Here is a 25,264-nt window from a genome sequence, read left to right as displayed (position 1 = left end):
TGCCGTGAGCCCGACTCCCTTCACACATGCCAAATACCCATGGCCATTTGAGAGCCTTTCAAGAATGAGAGCGACCTCTCCCCCATCTTCAGCCATGCCAGTGCATTTGTTGACCGTCACTTTTACTAGGGCTGGTGTAGATGAAGGACTCACATATTCGAGCTGAGTAGCCCTGAATTCCAAACTGATCGACTCTGTGTGTAGCTCACAATCTGATGAAGTCACAATTTAAGTAACATCTTATCTCAACATAGTGCACGCAGTGTCAAGTCACCTAGACTAGTGGCCACATTTCAACTTGATCGATAGCATTCGATCAGCACTAAGACGGACTTGACATGCATGAAATTGATCGCCACCCAGTGATCAATCAATTGTGATGACATCGATTATTGCTTGGTCTATGAATTATTCTATGTTGAAACAATTACTTACCTACTGATATAACTGATTGTTTCAAAATATACTTATAGGTATACACTTATACTTCATTTGCATAATGTCAATCAATCTTCTCAGGTTTTATTGTTCCTTTGTTTCCACAGCAACCATTCTCTGTTCCCATTCTCTTTCTTTCGATCTTCTTAACCTTCTGTTGCCAGGTATTTCACTTTCGATTGATGAAACATACTACTTATATCTGTCGACATCAGTAGCACGCACCACAAGACTAATCATGTTATATCAGAACCAGGATTCACGACCCAGAATTGAGAAGCAGATTGACACTAAGTAATACTTTATTCATTGCAATTACAAGCAGTCACACTGAGTGATTTCGGAGTAGAAATTAATGAAAGGGGATCACATGTTTGATAGTTTGTAGGCTGTAGCTGTTTGTCCAATCATATCTTACTTTCACTGCCACCAATCATTTACTTACTTTCGAAACTGTCCTGTGTCATGTTATTGTTTATTTTTTTGTTGTAAAGCAATCAAATACTTTAATTACTGTATTTTTTCTATTGTCTTGTAAATATTTTCGCGATACATAAGCTCTTATTATGTACTGTACGTTTCTTCAGTTACTGTTGATTTATTACACACCTTCGACTCAATTCTCTTCCACTTCCTAGTTTTGCTGATATTTTAGCCTCATCATTAGATTGATGCCTCGTCAACATTTTAGTCTACATTTTTGGTATGAATTGAGTCCTGTTGACTTATGTACTGAGAAGCTCTATACTTTTTGTGTTATGTTCTGTCATAGTTATTGGGCGAGCGGTTGCGGGAGAATCGTTTTCTAGACCAATAGTCTTTAAGCGTTATTCTCGGTTGCTAGCAGAAGGTTATTGTTATTAAATCAATACTTGGACTGAATTAATACAACTGCTCTCTTGTAGTTACGTCTTAGCCTCACGAACCCCGAAACAGCACAAGATATTTGCTTCTTTTGCGTCACATCACATGATATTCTTTATGTTCAGTATATACACTCTGAATTAACTTTCTTTGATTTCCTTTTTGATGTTTAACACATTCCAATAAATGGACACTCGTACGCGCCCTATACGAAGTATTACTACTAAAGGTCTAGTAATGCTGCCCTTCGACTCATACGTATGTGCTGGTTGTAGGACTCTTGACTCACAAGAGAGAGGGCTATGTAAGTAAAGAACTTGGGTGCATAATTCATTACAACTCACAACAGTTCTTCTACAATTTTTGCTATGAGATGACATGTGATTTGTTCCACCTATTCCATAATTTATACAAAAATGAGAATGATTTCTTAACATTAGTTATTTTAAGTCTCGCAATTACATAAGTTCAGAATCGATCACAATGGCCTAGGTGTATATACTCTTTATCTTCCCTTAAACTGTGAGATTAAAATTGCTTCATATCTGTCTTTCTTCCCGGACCCAAAATGCCCTGGTACGGCCGAGAGTGGGGAGAGTCCGTTCTCCCTCTCCAAATGCTCTCACATGGTCACGCGTATATAGCCTTTTTCAGGGAAGTCCTACTCACTGCCTTCTCGTGGCGGGGGTGTTGTTCACAAAAGTGAGAGGACGAAAGGCGAATATCCGGCGCATTAACAGGGTTGGTGGATGTGGAGTGTCCACCTAGGGGAGTTGGAAAACTCTGATTCCAAACTAATGGTGTACATGGGCTGGCTCCAGTATCCTGAAGGAACAAATGGCGTATGAATCGACCGTTGGTCACCGACTACCATGGGACTGCATCTCCCTACGATGATCGACTACCTTGTGGATCAGATCTTTAGGTCAAAGGCTCTGGGTGTGGCCTCCCTAAGAAAATCACCTGTTTCGGTTGTAGCTGACTGACTGACTTTATAGACTTCAAGTTATTTGATGTCTTTGTGCTTGTTCTTTTCGAAGAAATTTTCTTATATTTATTAGAGAATTTTACTATGTCTTTCATCTTAATCCCACTTATGCAATTTCATTGATTTATATTGAAATTCATCTATCTTCTCCATGTATATACCCTCCTCCCAGCAACTCTCAGTGTATTTTTATTTGTTCTTGTTCATACCTAAATATGTATATACCGTATTACTGTATATATATATATATATATATATATATAAGTACACATGTACAAAAAGGGGGAGAGAGAGAGAAAAAAAAGAGTATAAAGGGTGCTTAAATGAGCTATTTCAAATCTTTTTTTCTTCTTCAATTCTACTCAATGTATACTAAATAATACACACTTGCATATAGCCACATACAAAACAAATTGTGAATTTCATTTTCTTTCCAGAAAAAAAGATAGACACATCTAAATGTTATAGAAGCAACTATATAAGTTTCTCTTTTTTTTTTTTCTCTTATTTTCTACACCATTAAAAACAAACAAACAAACAAGAAGTTGCCATCAACTCAATGAATGTTTTAGTATCTATGTGTATATTCGGTTTATTACGCAAGTTTGTCTGTGTGTGTATATGTGTATGTGTATGTATGTACTTCCGTTTTACAATTTTCGTATTGATTTTTTCCATGTAAAATATCTTACTATTTCTGAAAAATAAATGACATTGTCAGTTAGGGGATAAATAATGAAATAGGGAATTTTTTGAATTATTGTTTGTATATCCGTTATTACACTGTGTTTTTTATTGTTGGGTATTTTAGAGCATAACTCTTCTTGTTTTACTATAACACGTTTTACATCATAAACTGATCTCATTTCAACAATCATTGAGAATGAAGAACCGGTCATGTGCTTAATAATGACTTATTTTTGAGAAGTAATTCGTATACTTTCATTGGGCATCGTGATCAATGGGAGTTGAACCGGTTCGATGATCGAAAGGTTAAGCTCTCGTTGAGAGACTGGTGGGGGGGGGGTTGTGGATGCCTACTGCTGGGACAAAACGGCCAACTATTGCTTCCTGGTCTTCAATGGATGTCTAACTTCAGTTGGTATATGATATTAATAACATTCAGTAATCTCCACAGACTTCCATACTGATCTTCATTATTATTGGATTTTTTTTACTCGGAAATATAAATTAGTAGTATTGACCTTCACTTAGTGTGTGAAGTACGAATGCTTGGGCTTCACACTCATGTTTTAAAATGAAAACGGGGTTGTAGCAAATCTTGAACTACAGTCAAGCCACTGTACAGCTCAGGAGCTGTCTATTTGTCGTCAGTTCATAACGTGAATTAATTTAAAATCAAACCCCTCTAAGTAGATCTGACCAGTCATAAAAGTAGTTTTGCACGACAAATCATTAAAGTATAGTGGTCAATGGCAATCTGAGCCATCTTCGATCCTGTGGTTATGCTAGTCTGACTAGTTAACAGTCGGATTCACAACGCGTCAGTGAGATCAGTTTGCTTTATGAAACCTAGTCTCTCCGAATTAAGGATGTTCTGTAGCTCTGTGTTCAACCGTTTTTGTCCTCGAGAAGTGATGGACATCCGGTAGCAACATCATCTTAGTAATCCTGAGATTTGACAGTTTACGTTGAGCTCAGTGACAGTAATTCGATTGATGTTACTATTATTTCCCAGACTTTTGACTGAGAAAGCAGAGAGATGGTCAGTTAATGACATGATGTCGTGATATATATGGAAGTTATTTTAGAATTGCCATCTGTTGGTCTACAATAACTCTCCATTTTAGGTCCTAGGGTTCTTTCATTTTACTCGTTCGAGAAGTTGTCAGATACACCCCAGAATATTGATCAGTACAGAATCTAGTTTAATTTTCGATTACTCTCCTCATAATAATCCGAGTAGCTTCATTAATTAAAGGAGGTTTTCCTTAATTTCCTTCTTATGTTCATTGTGTTTCCTGTTATACAGTATTCCTATATTTTTATCCATTATTTTTCTATTTTAATTCCTTTCCTTATTTGTATGGAGTGAATTCTTTTGGTGCCAAGTTGTCGCAGAATTTATGTGTAATAATTAGATATTATTTGAAGTAATTAGTTAGTTGCAAAGTTGACATACTCATTGCAATGCTTTTAATTGAACTTGTAACAAAGATTATGAGGCAAGACTTACGTTCTTTGACTGGTAATTACCATGATTCACCACTATTTCTCGCATGTATTTCAGAAGTTTGAGTGTGAACAGTACCGCTGAATTTTAAAATCAGTTTGTCAGTTCATGAGATTTTTAACCTTAGAAAAAATTCGGTTGACTTTTACTATCTCACATCACTTGTGACGTAGGCACTATTTCCGTTCACCAACTAATGAACAAGTATACTATATACCGATTTGTTCTTTTCTATTTTATTACCGTGAAACGCAACTTTTAAAAATAGAGGATATTAATAAGTTGCTAGCACTTGATTATAGAGCCCTTTGAAGTAGAGTGAGTAATGCTAAGGTTAGATGCAGGGTGCTAGGTAAGAATCGCAAATCGTTTGATAAGGTCGCGAATCTCCATCGATTGTGATGGTTTTAGACATGTATTACATTTTCCCTGTCACTACCTACCTTGACCTACGATGATGGTCTGTGTAGAAAGATGTTATAAGAAAGGTAGGGGCAGCCAAATTCAAGACATGGCATTGGTCTATGAAGTCATCAATTATTGTTCTGCTTCTTTTTGGTGGGTGGGGATTACTTGGCGGGGGTTCGCGTAATTACCGTTTTTAAGGATCAGAGACTGGGTGACATGGAGCAGGTTTATCACTCCTTACCTTTTATAATCTGAGTACCGAAATCTTATTCCTTTTACCATACTTAATTTCTTCTACCACTACTGATATTGTTACTACTTGTACTACTCTGATATCTGTCTTTCTAATTTCATCTCGTTCTGTTGTTATTGTATGACTGATGCTAAGCTCTACGTTGCTTATTGGCTGACTGATTATTTTCTTTCATGTCCAATTGTACAATAACTCCTTAGTTTACTTTCATTTAAAATCTAACCTGATGAAGTGGGAGTTCAATTTCTATTTGCTGTAGTATAAAAAGTTATTTTGCACCCAATTGTAATAAATTTCCTCTATCCTTATCATTATTATTATCTCCATAGAAAAGAAGAATCAATGTCAAAACCACATAAATTATATGAAATAAAACGTGTAAATGATACATTAAATCATGATATATCAGGGAGTAGAAGTCCATTAAATAGTACTTTAAATACTCCAACTAAAAATGGTCCAGGTTCTCATACAACAAAAAATGCACCTAGTAAGTTTGTTTTTATTTTTCTATTTTCAAAATCTTTTTTTTTTGGAATTAAATCCATATCTCATAATTTGATACATATAACAATTTACATTTTCAGAAGGGAGTTTTGTGGAGATTTTAGTGATTTTATAGAGTTAAGATCATGAGTCAATTGAAGATAGACAACCATGGAAAACTTGAAAGTACTGGACGACTGTCTCGTCGTCCTATTGTGGGACTTCTCAGCAGTGCGCATCCATGATCCCACCTCGAGATATTCGAACCCAGGACCTACCAGTCTCGCACCAGAGCACTTAACCGATAGATCACTGAGCAGGCAGGCATCCAGCGGTGTTAATGTCTAACTTCAACCAATCCACAAAATTGAGCAACCATTCACCAATGTCTTCAGTGAGTTGATGTCTCCCAACAGACCTGGTTGAACTCCACCAGATTCCCACAATAAGACGAAACGGCTGTCCAATGCTTTCAGGTTTTCCATGGTGGTCTAGTTTCAATTGACTCATGATCTCAACTGTATAAAATTTACATTTTCCCCAATTTCGAACAAGCCACTGGCTATTTGAATTGTACTGTTAACGTCAGTATTAATATTTATTTATTTATTGAAACACATAAATATTGGTACAAGGAAGCACCAGATAAATATGCGCCTCACAAATCTCATTTGATTTGTGTGAGAGATTGGATACTGCCCAGGTGCCCAAACTAAAGCAGGTGGTTTTCTTATGGGGGCCACACTCCCAGCCTTTGACCTGAAGGTCTAGTCCACAAGGCAGTGGAGCATCTTAAGGAGATGCAGTCCCATGGTAGTCGGTGACCGACGATTGGTTCATACGCCATTTGTTCCCTCAGGATACTGGAGCACATGTGCACCATTGGTTTGGAATCAGGGTTTTCCAACTCCGCTAAGTGGAATTTCCGTGTCCATCAACCCTGTTAAAGCGTCGGACATTCGCTTTTCGTCCTCTGAATTTCGTAAACAACAGTAATACCGCGAGAAGGCGGTGAGTAGGACTTTTGTGGCAGAGGCTATATATTCGCGTGGCCATGTGAGAGCATTTGGAGAGGGAGAGCGGACTCTCCCCACTCTCGGATGTACCAGGGCGTTTGGGGGCAATGTATATCATCCATCTGACGAGTGTTATACATGACCACATTCCCATTTTCTGAATTCCTCTACTGACATCATCATCGTCTACAATCTACATCTCTTATTTATTGAGGTATTTCATTCAACTCTGTCTTTTCATCTCTTTTTGACTTCTTATTAGGTAATAATATTATAACAGAAATCAATCATAACCATTTATTGATTTGCTTTTCTACCCTTTATTACTTAATACATCTATAAGTAGATACATACACAAAGAGAGGGAGATGGATTGAATAGGAGAGAATGAAAAAATATTTTTTTCTCTCCCTGTTACTACCTTTTACTTCCAATATCATTCATTAGTTTATGTCTCTCTCAATTCAACTGTTATCTAATTGGTTAGTAGTTTGAGTTTGTTCCATTTTGAGAATTAGATATACTATTATTGTTTATCACAATATGATTTGTTTGTCTTCTTCTCATTCATATATATTGATCACAATAGTATTTCTTGTTATATAATGGTTACTGAATGAATGATTAGTTTCATTTCAAGTTTATCGGATTCAATATATATGTGTCTATATTGATATGTACCTACCCACCTTTGTTTCAATGAATTTATCAACTATTTGTGTGTGTGGATAAATGGTAATATTTTGAAGAGTGAGCCAAATTTGTTTCATTGAAATGTAGCTTCTAATTCAATCTGGTATAAACAAGAATAAATCGTTTCTACATGTGTATAACCTGGCCTTTAAATGGCCTGGTTACGGCCGAGAGTAATTAGAGTCCTACTCACTGCCTTCTCGTGGCGAGGGTGTTGTTTACGAAATTAAGAGGGCGAAAAGAGAATGTCCGGCGCTTTAACCGGGTTAGTGGACACGGAAAGTCAACCTAGGGGAGTTGGAAAACCCTGATTCCCAACCAATGGTGCACATGAGCTCCAGTATCCTGAGGGAACAAATAGCATATGAATCAATCATTGGTCATCGGCTATCATGGGACTGCATCTCCTTATGATGCTCCATTGCCTTGTGGATCAGATCTTCAGGTCAAAGGCTCGGGGTGTGGTCTTCTGAGAAAAGCATGTGCTTCAGTTTGGGCACTTGGGCAGTATCACACCCCTCATACATATGAAATGAGATTTGTGAGGCGCATATATATCTGGTGTTCCGTTGTACCAATGTTTATGTGTTTAAATAATAATCTAAACACTATTAATCCATTCATTGTTGACAGTTTGTAACCATGAATTGAAATACAAAATGTTTTTGAATCTATATATGTATATTTGAATTTGACTAAACAGTAGTTATCATGTAACATTCAAATATGGAAGAAAATATCTCATCATTAAATTATCAAATAGATAAACAACCAAAATGGTTCATTTACATGCCCAAATATTTTCATAGTGATTAAGGTACTCAGTCTTTATTTAGGGAATATTTATATTCATATCTTTGAGAAGAAATTATTATCAGAAATCAGAACTTGTCTTCCCTCTCATAGTATGATTCATCAAGTACAGTTTTATGTACTTTGCTTTCAATCACACTGGTTTATGTGATGAGTGCTGTTGATGCTATCATACTTTTCAAACAACAAAGATTATGAAAGAGAATTTGAAACTTCAGTTTAATCATAAAAAATCAAGTATTTTCACTACTAAATAGTCATTAGCATTCCAATCGATACTGACAAAAGCCATTATATATGTATCAAAACATTCAATTATGATCGTATGACAATAAGTCGCCTGAAAATACTTAAAGGGAATGCAAATGAGTGCTTGGATCATTAAATCATCATTCAATGTTTAATCATGATCTGAGGTTAATCTTTATTGGAAAACAAATCATAAATACAATTGTAACTCGTGTTTCTTGATAATGACATATCATTTTGAGCTGATATAAATTTAATACTGTAACCACCAATAATTCTTTATTTTGCTAAATGGACCATAGTATTTTAACCTTTCAAGTTAATCATTTCTCTTTCTTTAAAACCATTAACATCAATATCAAGAAATTTGTTCTCTTAAAGAATAGATCATGGGTGCGCACTGTTGAGGAGTTCCACAGTAGGACGAAACGGCCGTCCAGTGCTTTCAGGTTTTTCATGGTGGTCTAGCTTCAATTGACTCATGATTTCAACTATGAAGAATAGATTTATTTTATTGTGATCATTGTTGATATTATTCATTTACTATTCTTAACTAAGTTATCTATCATCTTATGGAATGATAAATATATATATGACAATGTTCAATTAATCTATACACTATCAACTAATGAACAAAACCCCGTTTACTATAGTAACAAACTTATCCAAACTCATGATAGCTTAATATCAACCAGCATTCAACTTTTATGAATGAGTTTTGTATCAATAACATATTTATTAGATTCTATAATTTCTTTGGTTTGATAAAAGAAAAGTCTTTTGTTTCATTATCCAGTAAATAGGAAATCAAAAATTATACAAAAGGAATTTATGATCTGATAAGAGAACGATGGCTGAATGCTGAAAATATTCGCCTTTTATCAACCAAATAGATCAAATACAGATTCAAACCTCGCTTCATCTATTTCGGTTTAGAGACTCAGTTAGTATCAGTAGGCTCTTACATAAAACAACGTGGTTCAAAACTGAAAGTATTAACGTCTGTACTTGGTAAATTAGAACCAGATATGTCATAATTTATGGACTGATAAAGGACCTGGACGTAAACTGATCTAAATAAATGGGTCTTTTTATCGAAATGTTTTTGGCTTAAAGTATAGAAAGCCGATTATTGACTTTGAAAAGGTCGTTGACTGTATAGTCATCGGTTAATAAGGATCATAGAAGTCTAAAAGCCAATTTTAGCGTTCCCTATGTTCAAGGCTTACTGAGAAACACAGATTGAGGCTTGATTTTGTAGTTTGGATAACATACCGGCTTTAGCTACAGAACCATTGGAAACTGGGAAAATCGATGTTCTTTGCTAGTATGGTATTCTTAATGAGTATACATCTACGACTCTCCCCGGCATCGAGCCCAGAAGACTCTAGACCTCGCAATTAGTGCTTAGACCAGTAAGTCAGCATTCATCAGTGTAGATATTTGCTACAGTAAATTCACGATACTATCATCTCATTATCCCTTGTCGTTGTTGTCTCATCGCTGGCGTAGTGGACTTTCACTGGTTAGGGTTTCTTAATGAAATTCCAAGAAATACTACGCAGTTAGTCGCTTTTGGACGCATGATTATTATTAGCATGGAGATTGTGAAAAATTGTTGTTTTATAGTTTAGATCACAAACTGATTCTAACTAGACACCACTTGAAAACGAGCAAGTGTTAGACAGCCTAATCCCATTAATTAAATCGGTAACCAAGTAAGTTCACTCTATTGAACGGAGGAAGTATGATACTGTCTGATTGCCCGAAACTAATACAATTAGTATTGGTTTCAAAACTACATCGTTTTTGATCACAGAAAGAATGATTGATCCCCCTCAAACTCCATCGTTCCACTGACATTATGTGAATATTAAAGTTTTATTGTATATGCTGTTCATCAGAATTATCAATTTTGTAAAACTCATGTTCAAATTTTCACATTTAATATTTACTAATTAACCTTTCAAGTAATATTTATCACTATTATTATAGTTTTAGGACCATCTTGTAAAGCGCTATTTGATTTTGAAGCAGAAAATGATTCAGAATTATCATTCTCTGAAGGTGATATCATTAGTTTAATATTACGAGTTGATGAGAATTGGTTTGAAGGTGAATTAAATGGTCGTAAAGGTTATTTCCCAGTTAATTATGTTGAAGTTATTAATCCATTATCATCATAGAAATCAATTCTTCTTCTTCTTCTTGTCGTTGTATGTGTGTGTGTGTGTTTCTGTCTTATAAGCAAAATATCCATTTATCATGACAATTAAAGATAGCCTATATTTCCTCATATTAACCAACTTGTACACATATTATATAACACTGGTAGTATGAACATCAAGAGTACAACACACACACACACACACAAAGATATCTATCATTATTCGACCAACTATACTTATTTCTCATATTATATATATATATATATATATATATATATATATATATATATATAGATCCAAAGCATTCTTTAACTACGCTAGTGAAGTTAGCAACTATGAGACAAACACCATCATCATTATCATTACCATACATTATTGTTTATAAATCTTTAATTTGTTTTTCTTATTTAACTCTGCAATAAAAGCCGGTAAACTATCGTTTATTATTATTGCTGTTGTTTTATTGCTTTGTTCTTCTATCTACTTTTCTTTCATACATTACCATTTAAAACTGTGAGAATTGTGTATTCAATGGAAAGGATTTTACTACTATCATTATTATTATCAGTAGTAGTAGTAGTATTGTCAATATTAGCCTTTATATGTCTCTTTATTGAATAGATAAACAAACTAATACATTCTATCCTTTATATGAATGATATTAGCATATTTCATTCTTGGCAACTTAATTTATATATAATGTCTAATTAAGATTAATCTTTCCTCTTCTACTATTCAATGTATGTTATTATTATTTTCAAAAAGATTATTTAAGAGAAATTATGATCCTATAAAGATCATGATTAAGGGAAAACAAAACAACCCCCCCAGTTGACATGATCCACATATATATATATATATATTTGTTTATTTTGATAATATCTATGTTTGTGTGTGTCTGTCTGTGTATGAATATTACTCTTTTTCTCGTATCATTCCATTTGGTTCTTTTTTCTCTCTCTCTCTCGGGTCTTCTTCTTTTTTGGTTCCGATTAATTTTGATTCAATGACCAATGTAATAAAATGATATCCTTGTTAATTTCTCAATAATCAATTCATTTGCCTAATTTTACTCCTGTTAGTAACAATAATAATAATGATAATAACCGTCAAGTATAATCATGTTTATACAAGATATGGATGATAATATTTCCAATAAGTTGTTTATTTAAAACAATGATTTAACTATTATTATCATTATTGTTATTTATTAAAATTATTTCAAATTCCATAGTCTGTTTGTTTTTTTTTAATTTTTTTTCTTGAATCTTATAAAGTAACCAGAGAATGTTATCAGGACTCAGTGGCCGAGTGGATAACGCGATGGCGTTTGAAACGAAAGGTACTGGGTTCGAGTCACAGAGTGAACATCAACTCTGAGATGTGGCAGGTATATCCAGCTGACGAGTCCCAAATAGGACGAAACGCGCGTCAAACTGGATTCCACTGCTAGCCACTATCCATCTTTGCTTACCATGCTTGTGAATTAAGGCTATATCGAGGCAATACGCACAGTATGCACATATGCCAATAAAAGAGACTGACCAGTTGCAGTCCTAACACATCGATGGGATGATTCAAACAAACAATACTAAATGAATTTAATGTTATGTTTTATTTATTTATATTCATGAATATTGAGTACAAGGAGGCACCAGATATATGTGCGCTACACAAATCTCATTTGATTTGTGTGAGGGCTGTGATACTGCCCGGGTGCCCAAACTGAAGCAGGCAGTTTTCTTAGGGGAGCCACACCTTGAGCCTTTGACCTAAAGATCTGACCCACAAGGAAGTGGAGCATCGTAAGGAGATGCAGTCCCATGACAGCCGGTGACCAATAATAGGTTCATACGCCATTTGTTCCCTCAGGATACTGGAGCCCATGTGCACCATTGGTTTGGAATGAGGGTTTTCCAACTCCCTTAGGTAAACTTTCTGTGTCCACCAATGGGAATGTTATTAGTTACTATACGAACCTTTCAAAGTCTGACGTTTTGTATGAATTCGATCACCAATGAACACATGGTTAATTATTACAGGCGTTTATGGGTGGAGATTATTCCAAGAGGTAATTTTACAGTTCTAGTGAGAAACTGCGATCAATGGATGTGAGGCAGTTACTCACTAAACCGATTACATTGGAAGATAGTTGCTTGATATTATGAATTGATGGGTGTTTAACACAAACCATTGAGTGTCTGCTCACGCGAGTTCAAAAGTCGTGGGTTCTACTCCTGGTGGCACGGTCGTGGATGCGTACAGCTGAACAGTTCCTTTTTTTTCTGATTGCTTAAGTAAGATCGTTTCCGTGATGCTAATTATGACTTGAATCCTTATTGCTGTAGATACCGGTTGACTAGAAGCCACATTTAATATTATCGCTTGTCAAAACGATTAAAACTCAATGTTTTGAATGAAGTAAGTAATGACAATCACCATAAGTAGTACTGCACTAATCATTGGAATGTTTTCCGATTAATATGAAGTGTTATATTTTGATCAGAGGACAAATTAATGTTATATGTGTTATGTATTTTTCCCCTGTCAGTTATCACGTGACGAAGTGGTCAATCAGAATACCGACTTGTGTGACCTTGTCCCTGTGCTTAACCAATGACAGGTCATCCAGCACTAATAGCTTCTCGCCTAGCCCTGCCCGTTCAGTCCAGAACACAGTCTCGGCTTCCACTGTATGAGCAATATATTTCAAACATACGTAGTTTATATACAAGCAAACCAGACCGCAACACACCATGAAATAAGAAATATCAATTACACAAGATCAAGTCAAAAGTGGCTTCGAGTGTGAGAGACTGTAAATAATAGGTTGGGAATAACTTAGAAATAGTGAATTGTATAATAGTAGCCAATAGTCCAAGTGAAAGCTTATGATAAAAGAAATGTGAATATATACATAAAGCTAGTGAACAGTCATATGATTAAAAATATATATAATAAAAGTCTATTAATAGTTCCCGGAAGTTACCCATAAATTACTCTTCGGATACAACAGAATGGTAAACTTTTTGTTGTAAGTGGATATTTAACAGGAAACATAGTAATAGAGTTTTTCATGTTAGTCTATAACTGGTTTCTAGACCCCCTCGCAGGAGTCGTGATAAACCGACAGATCCCCAGTCTTTTGTATCCTGGAGCTGTCATAAGCTCACCACCTATCAACGTTTTGCAACTAATGCATGATGTGAAATTCTTTGGGACAACATTTGTAGTACATATCCAAATTACCAGTCAGTGTTGGCACGTTGAACTATTGTCACTGAGCCCAAACATGCTGCTGGCTTTCAGCATTAACTAAGCAGTGTTGCTACCAGATATTAGCGACCCATCAAACACAAAAGTGCTCAAACACGGGGGATCGACGAACATTCTCAGGTTTCACAAGCGTTAGACAGAGCTACTTCTCAGATATAGTCGATAGCAAAGCTGAAGAGGAATGGTAAAATTGAACAACCCTACCTAACACATCTTCATTGGAACACTAAAGAGGAATAGTTGCATTCCTTTATTCTGTGTTTCTGTACAGGGACTTTAAGACCAGTAAGCTCAGACACATCTTCAACAGATGATTTCAGTACAGCCCTGTGCAACGATACGAAGGTTGTTCTATTATTAAGAAAATAACTATTGCTGTCTTGCAATAAATGTAAGTTTTTCAGCAGTTGAGGGTTAATACGTGAACAGAACATCCACAATCTGAAAGACAAAACGAACCTGCTCTTAGCGAGTTAGTATTTCATAGATTTTACATAATCTGAGTAAGACAGTAGTGATTAATGTGGAAGTAATAAATAAGAAACTTATACTCTGCTTATTATTGTTTAAATCATCTAGATTGTTTTAACTAAGTTGATGCAGCTCTTACAATCAGTATCACCTCATTTCAAGTAGAGTAATCCATACATAGTTGGTGAGCTAGTATTATGAACTTAAAGTCTACCACTGTATGCTGAATGGCAATTATAGGGCTGTTGGTCACATATAACTAGGCTTTATTGTCTCACAAAAAATCAATGTAATCAGTTGTAGATACTTGTTTGAATGAATCCTTTGGTGCAGTTGCTCAGATCGATAGCAGTCGGTCAGTCATACACAACGTAGAACTTGATATATATGTCCATCCATTTACGTTGCTGTACCACATTAGCACAGCGAGATAAAATTATTTCAAGACAATTCACATAGTATTAGAAGTAGTGACGGTGTCATAATTAATGGAAAAGACTAGGATTGTCGCACTTTTTATCTGGCTGCATTCCAACTACAAATACACATACTCAACAACTTTGAGTCGTAAATTCTTATTGGGAGCATGTTTTTGTTCCTAATTTCAAGAGCACCACGACAGTACATGATTGCAAATAATTGAGAAAGGATGAGATTTCCATTACGACTGGAAACTATAAAGTTTTAGATAGCGATCTTATTCGGAACTGCGACTTCACATCAATATGCATCTAAAGTATGTGGAAATATAGTAAATTGACTGAAGTCGGAACATCTATGATATATAGAATTTTACACAGTAGTTGGAAGATGTCGTGATTCATGAGATATCTGGACGTTCAGGATTTGATCTGATAAAACATGAAGGTTGATTACTAAATGATTTTAAACTAGGGAGAGTCAGTTCACCATTGTCTTTAACTTTTTAATTGTTAAAGATGAAAATTACTTTTCAAAAAAAAATACAAGGAACAGTTTTATCACATGATTGTAAGCAAAGATGGATAGTGGCTAGCAGTAGAATCCAGGACGCGCGTTTCGTCCCATTTGGGACTCGTCAGCTGGATGTACCTGCATCTCAGAATTGATATTCACTCTGTGACTCGAACCCAGTACCTTTCGTTTCAAACGCCATCGCGTTATCCACTCCACAATGCTTTTGAATTAAGGCTATATCGAGGCAATACGCACAGTATGCACATATACCAATTAGAGACTGACTCAGTTGCAGTCCTAAAAACATCAATGGGAAGATTCAAACAAACAATACTAAGTTTTACCACATCGTTATTGAGGGAGGAAACGTGCTATTTTATTGATAAGTATGATTATAATTAAAACAATAGATATATACAGTATAATACATATTTACAGACTAATCATTGTTACTATGACGGACAAATGATCTTAGTTACATTTTTATCTGTTTGAACTATAATACATTCTTCTATCCAATCATCTGTTGTTGATGACCAACATGAGCTTCGACAAGTAAATATTAATACTGTGACAATATTTAATAACCAACTAACATTTAATCCGTCAAGCTCATCGTTTAATAAAGTTGATACCTTAAGAGAATTATTGATGGTAGAGAAAATTTGTAGTTCAAAAACTCGTTCTGAACCACATCGATGACAAGTTGAATAATTTACTAAATCACTTGGAGGTAGACCATTGAAAATCGGTTGACCAGACCACCAATAACGAATATCTTCACATCCATACTCTCCTCTGTTAGCAATATGAGATAATAATCCATCACTAAAAGATTCAGGGCCAGTATTATCGTCTTCTTCAATGAATTCTTGATCGATTAAAACTTTTTCTGACCATTTAGATAGGATGTTTTTAATGGATGGTGAACTGGAATTGACTTCAATATCGTCATCATCATGGTATGCTGTGTCTATTTCAGGTTCTGTAGTATGACTGGTACTAGTGGTAGTAATAGTAGTATCTTCGTAGATGTCAACTGAATAACATTGAAAACGACCATTAAGAGAAGATGATTGTTCATTTGAATTTTCGATTTTACAATGAGTCTAAAGTGGAGATATTGAAAATAACTAATGTTTGTTTATGGGAATTATGATTTATTTATTTAAACACATAAATATTGGTACAAAGGGACACCAGATATATATGCGCCACACAAATCTTATTTGATTTGTGTGTTGGCTTGGATACTACCCGGGTGACTAGACCGAAGCAGGTGGTTTTCGTAGGGGACCACACCCGGAGCCTTTGACCTGAAGATCTGGCCCACAAGGCAGTGGAACATCGTAAGGCGATGCAGTCCCATGGTAGGCGGTGACCAACGATTGATTTATACGCCATTTGTTCCCTCAGGATACTGGAGCCCATGGGCACCATTGGTTTAGAATCAGGGTTTTCTAATTCCCCTAGGTGAACCCTCCGTGTCCACCAATTATGATACTCTTAATTTACTCTGACTCGTTAGTACAATTCTTTCGAGATAAGTAATCAGATATTACATACCGACAAAATTCACTTCCTTTTAATTTAAAATCTAACTGCTTTAAACTACGGTTCATAACTTCCATGTTTATGAATAAGTAGATTTACTGAACTCATAAATAGCAAAATATGGTTCATCTTAGCGATAAAGGCAAATACAATCGAATAAGAAACTGTTTAATTAGCGATCACTCATTTTTTTATTGGGGCAGCAAATTCATATTTTATTTAACACAGTTCGCTAGTTCTAATCCAGATATGTTGAGGGATAGGAGTGATGAAAGGAAAACATCAAGAAAACTTTAATGATAATCGATTAATGTGTATGTAAGTTGCCAAACCATACTAACTTGTTACCATAAGTGGATCAACCCAGAACATTTAGTTAGGAACTTCATTGAGCCTAACAAATATTTTGGTACTTATAACATATATTTAGACCAAAGATAATTGTGTTTACTTATAATTAACATTAGGACGAACTCCGCCTGGAGCCCCTCTGAGAGCTACCGCAGGACTCAAGCCCGGATAAAGTAGGAGGGTTGAATATGGGGTTAGTGACCCCATCCCGTAGAAAACTAACTCGCTAAAAAAACACTAACCACAGAAAATAATTTAAGCCATTTGAACTGTGTCCTAGAAGTTAGAATGTCTTTATTTACAAGTGTTATGGCGCTTCATGGTAAAAGCCGAGTTCCTTCAGAAGTCACGAGGCTGATGCCCCTTCTGACAACCAGAGAAACCATTAATTTAGGTACATGGAATGTTTGTACAACGTGGAAGACCGGAAGAGCCATCCAAATTGCTGCAGAAATGAGAAAATACAACCTGGAGGTGCTTGAAATCAGTGAAATACATTGGACGCAGGGTGGACAACAAAGACTAGCTTCAGGGGAGCTGGTGTTATACTTCAGCTTTGAAGAAGAAAATGCTCCACATACACAAGGCGTTGCACTGGTACTATCTAAACAAGCACAAAATACATTCATAGGATGGGGACTTCATGGACCAAGGATCATCAAAGCCCCTTTCAAAACAAAGAGAGAGGGCATTACAATGAACGTCATTCAATACTATGCGCCTACCAACGACTACAATGAAGACGTTAAAGATCAACTCTAAAATAGGCTGCAGTCAATCGTCGAGAAGTGCCCAACGAAGGACTTGACCATTCTGATGGGAGATTTAGATGCAAAGATTGAAATGGACAACACCGGGTATGAAGACGTCATGGGACGACATGGACTGGGAAAAATGAATGGAAATGGTGAGAGATTTGCAAACCTATGTGCCTTCAATAAACTGGTCATAGGTGGCACTATATTCCTACACAAACGCATTCACAAAACCTGATGGACTTCACCGGATCATACTAAGCAGAACTAAATTGACCATATCTGCATCAACAAAAAGTTCAGGAGGACGATGGAGAATATGAGAACCAGGAGAGGAGCTGATATAGCATCAGATTATCACTTTCTGATTGCCAAGGTGAAATTAAAACTTAAGAAGCACTGGACAACGGGGCGGACAACATCACGAAAGTTTAGTACGGCTTTTCTTCGGGATACTGACAAACTCAACAAATTCGAAATAGCCCTCAACAATAAGTTCCAGGCCTTTCACGATATACCTAATGGAGAGGGAACTAATGTGGAGAGCAACTGAGGAGGGATTAAAAGGGCAATCACTTCAACATGTCAGGAGGTTCTGGGCCAAAAGAAGCACCATCACAATTAGTGGATCACTGTCGGTACACTGGATAGGATTGAAGAAAGGAGGAACAAGAAGGCAGCAGTCGATACCAGCCGAACAAGAGCAGAAAAAGCCGAGGCACAAGCCAAACACACAGAAGTAAACAAGCAACTGAAGAGGGGCATCAGAACCGGTAGACGTAAATATGTGGAGGATTTAGCAGTGACGGCGGAAAAGGGTGCAAGAGAAGGAAACATGAGACAATTGTATGATACAACAAAGAAGTTTGCTGGAAATTATCGTAAACCAGAAAAACCAGTGAACAGCAAGGTAGGAAAAGCAATTACCAACATTGAAGAACAACGAAACAGGTGGGTAGAACACTTCAAAGAACTCTTTAGTCGATCAGCTTCATTGAACCCACCCAACATCGAAGTAGCACCCACGAACCTCCAAATCGATGTTGGGCCACCAACAATTGAAGAGATCAGCATGGTCATCAGACAAACCAAGAGCGGAATCAGCAGAAGCACTGAAAGCAGACGTAGCGGTAACTTCAAAGATACTCCACATCCTCTTCAGCAAGATTTGGGATGAAGAGCAAGCACGAACAGACAGGAAAAAAGGACGCCTGATCAAGATACCAAAGAAAGGCGATCTCAGCAGGTGTGAGAATTACATAGGCATCACTCTTCTCTCAATAGCAGAAATTCTTATGATGAATTAAACTGCAAAATCTTGCATGGAGGACAGCTCACCGACTCATTCGAAGTAAAGACCAGTGTCAGGGAAGGTTGCTTACTTTCGCCCTTTCTTTTTCTCTTGGTGATTGATTGGATTATGAAGACGTCAACATCTGGGGAGAAGCACCGGATACAGTCGACAACTAGGATACGGCTGGACGATTTAGACTTCGCAGATGATCTGGCTCTTCTATCACACACGCAACAACAAATGCAGAAGACGACCAGTGTAGCAGCAGTAGGTCTCAACATACACAAATGGAAAAGCAAGATCCTCCGATACAACACAGCATGCACCAATCGAATCACATTTAACGGAGAAGCTTTTGAGGATGTGAAAACCTTTACATATCTGGGCAGCATCACTGATGAAAACGGTGGATCAGATGCAGATGTGAAGACGCGAATCGGCGAAGCAAGAGCAGCATATTTACAATTGAAGGACATCTGGAACTCAAAACAACTGTCAACCAACACCAAAATCGGAATTTTCAAGACAGTTCTACTATATGGGGCGGAAACCTGAAGAACTACGAAAGCCATCATCCAGAAGATACAAGTTTTTATTAACAGTTGTCTGCGCAAAATACTTCGGATCCGTTGGCCAGACACTATCAACAACAACCTACTGTGGGAGAGAACAAACCAGATTCCAGCGGAGGAAGAAATCAGGAAGAAGCGCTTGTAGTGGATAGGACACATATTGAGGAAATCACCCAACTGCATCACAAGACAAGCTCTTACTTGGAATCCTGATGGTCAATGGAGAAGAGGAAGAACAAAGAACACATTACGCCGAGAAATGGAAACAGATACGAGAAGAATGAATAACAACTGTATAGAACTAGAAAGGAAGGCCTAGGACAGAGTGGGTTGGAGAATGCTGGTCGGCGGCTTACGCTCCATTGGGGGCAACAGGTGTAAGTAAGTAAAGTTACATCGGAATGTGAAGTAATGATATTGAACTAGATATATAACAAAAATCACCACTCCAGATTCCAACATTCAAAGGTCTAGGAACCCTTATTTTTCTGGAGTGGTGACATTCAACTCGAATACAAAGGATATCAACGTTCAACGTACTTTTGAACCTTTATCTGCATCTTGACCCCAACTTTCTCCATCAGAACTATCATTTTCATTTTCAGCACCCCAATTTGTGCATGGTTTTGATTGAGAATCTTGATCGAATTTTATGAGGTATTGTGAACGCAAAACTTTCCAGTTGTTTCCACTGGATTGACAAGGACCATTAATGCATACAAAAATATAAAGGGTCCTGTGATATTTTGAATCGCCAATCGGGCAATATAACTGCATAATAAAGTCCATGGGTTTACGGCAAACCATGCATTGTATTTTGTCTACAGGTGGAGGTTCAATACACGGAAAGGTGATGAGATTTCCACCAAAAAAGCTTTCATAACAATTTAAAATATGTCCAGGGGTTTGAGAGTTAATGTAACCCACCAGTGCCATCTAAATATTCAAAGTGGTTTGACAAGGAACAAATAGTACAATCTGAAAAGGACAAAAATCAAATGTTGTGTATTGTAATTAGGGCATTCAGGTATTGATGACCATATTGCAACACAAAGAAACAAAAAGTTGTTTCAAATAGATGACACGAGAAACATAAAGAACAATTTCAAATAGACATTATGACTTCAAAAGCTAAAATCATTAATAATTTGAGGGGGAATGTTCCAAGTTTCTAACGAAATAAACTGATGATCACCCAGACTAGACGCGTATAATAATAATGACATAGTCTCAAAAACTAGACCTTATATTTTATATCATTGTATTTTATTCCTGACAATCGTTAGTTGATTCAAAGTGAATCATAGTTATTGATCCGATCCGTTTTCTATCGTTCAAACAGTCATGGTATTCATTGCCAAGCAGTTATTCCTATTATTTTACAATATCATGCGATAGAAATCCACTTATAATTGACTTCTTTATGATACTAAATTTTACTTGAAAGTGGAATCTGATAAATCGCTTTTCATATGTATTTACGTATTATATCACAATCGGTCGGTTTAAACGCTCTGATATACAGTTTCCTATTCCATAATGAGCCTGTTACATTTTCGGTCCAATTTCGATAATCGGTTGTACAATATAGGAATAGTGCGACTGACGGTGCAATGGATTAGTTAGAAGTTTGTAGTGTCCCAAGTGCCTACAAAGTCCGTTAGTAGACATGATATTAACTACAGTATATCAAATTATCCTAAAGAGCTTCTGGAAGTAAGTAGATGAAGCCTTCATTTCGATAGTTCTGATCGCAAGGGTGCACTATCCTTAAGTGAAATTTCAAACAACATGTTAAGGATCAAACTGGGGATGGATGCTAATTGAAAATATACAAATGCGCGGATGATAATGCTGATTGTTGGAAAACCACCGAGTCCCCATCGGCCCTTTTAAACATTTAGTCATTATGTTCTCAAGTCTCAACTAAAATCATTCGGTCATTCATTTGTAGGGTGAAAACCACCCCTGCCAGCATGTGAGCATCCATTCAACTAAGAGAAAAAGAATTTGGAAACAATCTCCCCTTACAATTCAGTTGGATCGTCTGACCTGCAAACACAGTGGTAACTGTGAATAAAGATTTACTACTAAATTTCTGCTTGTTCTAGAGATACTGTCATGTTTTGCATTTTAAATGGGTTTACATTGAAAGTCATGAGTATTCTACATATATACCCCATCAAACCCGCATCAGTTCTCAACACAGTGGTTTTATGACAAATCCATAGAATTTAGACCCAACGTAGATAATGACAAAACACAGGTCTTCAGTAATTTTTCCTATAATGCGAATAGAAAACTGTATACACATAAAAATAGTTGACAAAATCAAAACTGCTAGCAAAAGGGTTACTTATAAGAAAATCCCAGGTAAACAACTAACAGGAACAGTAGAAACATACATCTTCCTAGAGAGAGAATGCCTCTGAACTAGCCACAAGTGACCCATTTCTCGACTACATCTGTTTATTAATTTTTGTTTCTTTAGGTTTGCTTAGACAATGATCACACTTACAACCTATAGTAGGGATATGTTATTAGCATTGATTTGTCAGTATGACTGACACATATATCAATCCATGTGCACGGTGATACTTTCAGATCAAGTCCAGTGAAGAAAAAGGTGTTTATTTTAGTGGAGAAAAGGCCATGGACTTATTATTTTCTGTGTACTAATTGGTGAGTCATGTAGACGAAGAGAAAACAAGTCGGGGGACAATTAATTGGACAGTGAGCAACAAGGCAGACATTCGGGGAGCAGTTTCCCTGCAATTCCTCCTTATTTTTGGTAAGTACACAACGTGTGGATGAAATTTGAGTGATACTAAAGTGACCTGGACTAAATCTATTCACTTAAATGGGTAAAAACAGGGTTATATATTAGTGAAAGGAGTTAAAGTTAGAGTAAACAGTTAGAGGCAGATTTTTCTATCGCGAACTGATTTCAACTATAACTCCAAAAGGCTACTTAGCCATTTGATCATGCGGCGAAATCCGTTCATTGACATGGATAACTTTTGAGTAAAGGTCAAAATACTTGAGATCTTAAATCTTGTTAATGCCTTCGTAAATAATAATTTCGCCGAGATGTATTGTACCGGGCAGATAGTAAATAATACCATACAATGGTGCCTTAGGGCATTTGCACGCTAGAATGTAACGTACGTTTTGATAACCGCGGGATGTTGTAATGTTGGTCCATCAATAAACAAATATGTGTGATTAGCTGACGCAAATCAGTTGATTTTGTCATGCTACAATCTCGGTGTTATAGTACGGTGGTGCTCAACAATGTGATTGAAGCCCTTCAAATGACAGGTACATCCAGACGACTTGTCCCGAATTAGACAAAGAGCGAATCTCGCGCTTCATTGTTAGTTTTGTTCTTTTTTTCTATGGATACTGATAATCCTGAAAGTTACTAGGTTGTTAACCAAGTCCAATGACTCTGAATCTACTAATCACTGTGGGTTAAGCTGACATAAATGTTAATAATAGTATGAATTATGAATGAATTGAAGGGCTTGGTGAAATTCTTTTCATTCTTAAGATAAACGCAAATAATTCTAGAGGGTGTAATCAGTCTTCACAGGACTTATCCTACTTTTTTGTGTGTTTCTGCACTTGTCTCGGAGACTGTACGTAGGTTTGAAGAGTGTGATGTGAAAAGCTGTAGTAAATTTCAAGGTGTGAACAAATGTATATCATAGAAATACTCATGAGGAGCACCTGTTCAAGCATGCTCGGTTGACTCCGAAAGAATTGGGGAATGACGTAGACTTTGGCGCCACCTTTCTGGTTCTTCTTTGGTGATAAACCTTAGTCGCCTTTAGACGGATTTTTAGACAGACGATGGTTAAATTTATGTTTTTATGTAGTTCGGGAAAGCTTTGTCACTCTTCCTGGTAGAATGCCAAAATGTTTTTTACTCCTTTTCTAGTACTATTCCTATTCAAAGCTCTTTTCAACTGTTTTTACATCTGACTGCTCTCCACCGCCTTATCTCACCCGCACAAATAATGAACGATGGGCCAAAATTTTATTTAGGGTCTCTGGTAACTATGGAGAACATGAGATGTCTTAGAATGAGCATTTGTGGTACCTTATTTCTTGACAACCTTGAACCGGGAAATTCCCTGGTTATCATAATTCAAGACTCGCACATATGGCTTCGCAAACAAGAAAGGAGCTGGTTTAGGAGTAACGTGATATCTTGACTAGCAGGACAGTGTGTGGCAGTGCGTCCATTTTAAAGTGATCAGCCATAGCTGTTGGTTTGCAGCTCTGTTCATATATTTTTGGTAATGCATATCGAACACCAGAGTAATTCAGAGGTCAGTGTATTCTTGAAGCCCAATGAAAACAAAATATCTCTCGTTTGTACCATTTTTACCATCAAATCTTTAAGTAGACTGTAGGCCTATTTCATTAAAAGTATCGAACTGGCAGGAACTGATACTAATTAACTAACTATTCAATATATTCACATAGTTTAAAGTACCAATAATGCAAGTGCCTTGTCTGGGAAATATAAAAAAATCAATTATTTGATTGTCTGTTTTCTACTGTTTGGTTTACTATAACGGTAATAGACGGTAGCAGTAAATCTGAAATACGGACTATGATACTATGCACTTTAGTCATCACATTGTATTCTGCCTTTAACCTGGAACTAACAGACCTGATGTTTCATTATCTATTGACATTATTGAAGGTGTGGGCAAAAGATTTGTTATGGTGCATAAGCGACATAGTTGCAATATGATTCGATCTTATATCCAGTTTTTTTATCTGTTCTAACAAAATAATTTAAATTTATCTGGTTAAATTTTAATCTACAGAAGTAAGGAGAGTGGGTTGTTTGACCTGAATTCATCTTCGTAGCTTGTTTTCCAGTAACGACTCAGCTTCTGCTCTAAAGTGCCTCTAGAAGACGTTGATTCCACCCATTCATGTGTGGCTCTTTATTCGTTGATCACTCGATGCAAAACGGAATCCCACTCCAAGTTTATCTGATCGCGATTTTTGAATCATTTCGCGGTGGCTCTGTAGATGGTTAGTTCTGGAGGTATAAAAACGATCAGATGTGTTGACACTAAAATCATTATTTGGCAAGCAGATTCTTCATGTAAGATGATCCTGTAGAATTATGGTCTAGTTCGTTATTAGTACTGTTATGATAATAGACCTAATCCTAAAACTGTAAATTTGTCATGATGTGAAATCCTAATCCATAAGATCTTACGTAGAAGTCACAGCATTGTCTAATCGAACTCGTTATTTTGTAACGATCAGCAATGCAATGTTTGGCTTTTCAAAAGAACACATTGAGGATGGAGATAGAAAAGTATATTTGATGTGAGTAAAAAAGATAAGTTTCATAAAATGATCACAATTGAAAGGTTGAGTCATACAATCCGATTGAATGAATCATTCCCACCTTCTATTTTGTTGGCCTTCTCCCAGTGTTAAATGTTGAATA

At 36.4% G+C, this 25,264-nt stretch overlaps 2 protein-coding genes across 2 annotated transcripts in view; one reads left to right on the top strand and one right to left on the bottom strand.

Annotated features, from left to right (window-relative positions):
• The window catches only part of Smp_036990 (sh3-containing grb2-like protein 3 (endophilin III)), a gene marked incomplete at its 3' end in the record, with an annotated part of 53,993 nt that extends 43,405 nt beyond the window's left edge, over positions 1-10,588 (top strand). The window contains exons 8-9 of the mRNA XM_018791696.1: positions 5,475-5,635; positions 10,398-10,588. Of these exons, the coding sequence (XP_018645116.1) occupies positions 5,475-5,635; positions 10,398-10,588 (352 nt within the window). The remainder of the gene's footprint in view (positions 1-5,474; positions 5,636-10,397) is intronic.
• A 5,117-nt stretch (positions 10,589-15,705) lies between these two features.
• Positions 15,706-20,715, bottom strand: Smp_036980 (pcdc2 (programmed cell death protein 2)-related; the record flags this gene model as incomplete). Its single annotated transcript, XM_018791695.1, has 2 exons — positions 15,706-16,362; positions 20,320-20,715. 2 exons carry the CDS (start codon positions 20,713-20,715, stop codon positions 15,706-15,708), a joined length of 1,053 nt encoding a protein of 350 aa, XP_018645115.1.
• Between the last annotated feature and the right edge of the window lie 4,549 nt (positions 20,716-25,264).

The sequence above is a fragment of the Schistosoma mansoni genome (assembly GCF_000237925.1).
Source record: "Schistosoma mansoni, WGS project CABG00000000 data, chromosome 1 unplaced supercontig 0094, strain Puerto Rico, whole genome shotgun sequence".
Classification (NCBI taxonomy): Eukaryota; Metazoa; Platyhelminthes; class Trematoda; order Strigeidida; family Schistosomatidae; genus Schistosoma; species Schistosoma mansoni.
Note: the sequence above shows the minus strand (reverse complement) of the source record. Positions and strands in the feature narration are given on the sequence as shown.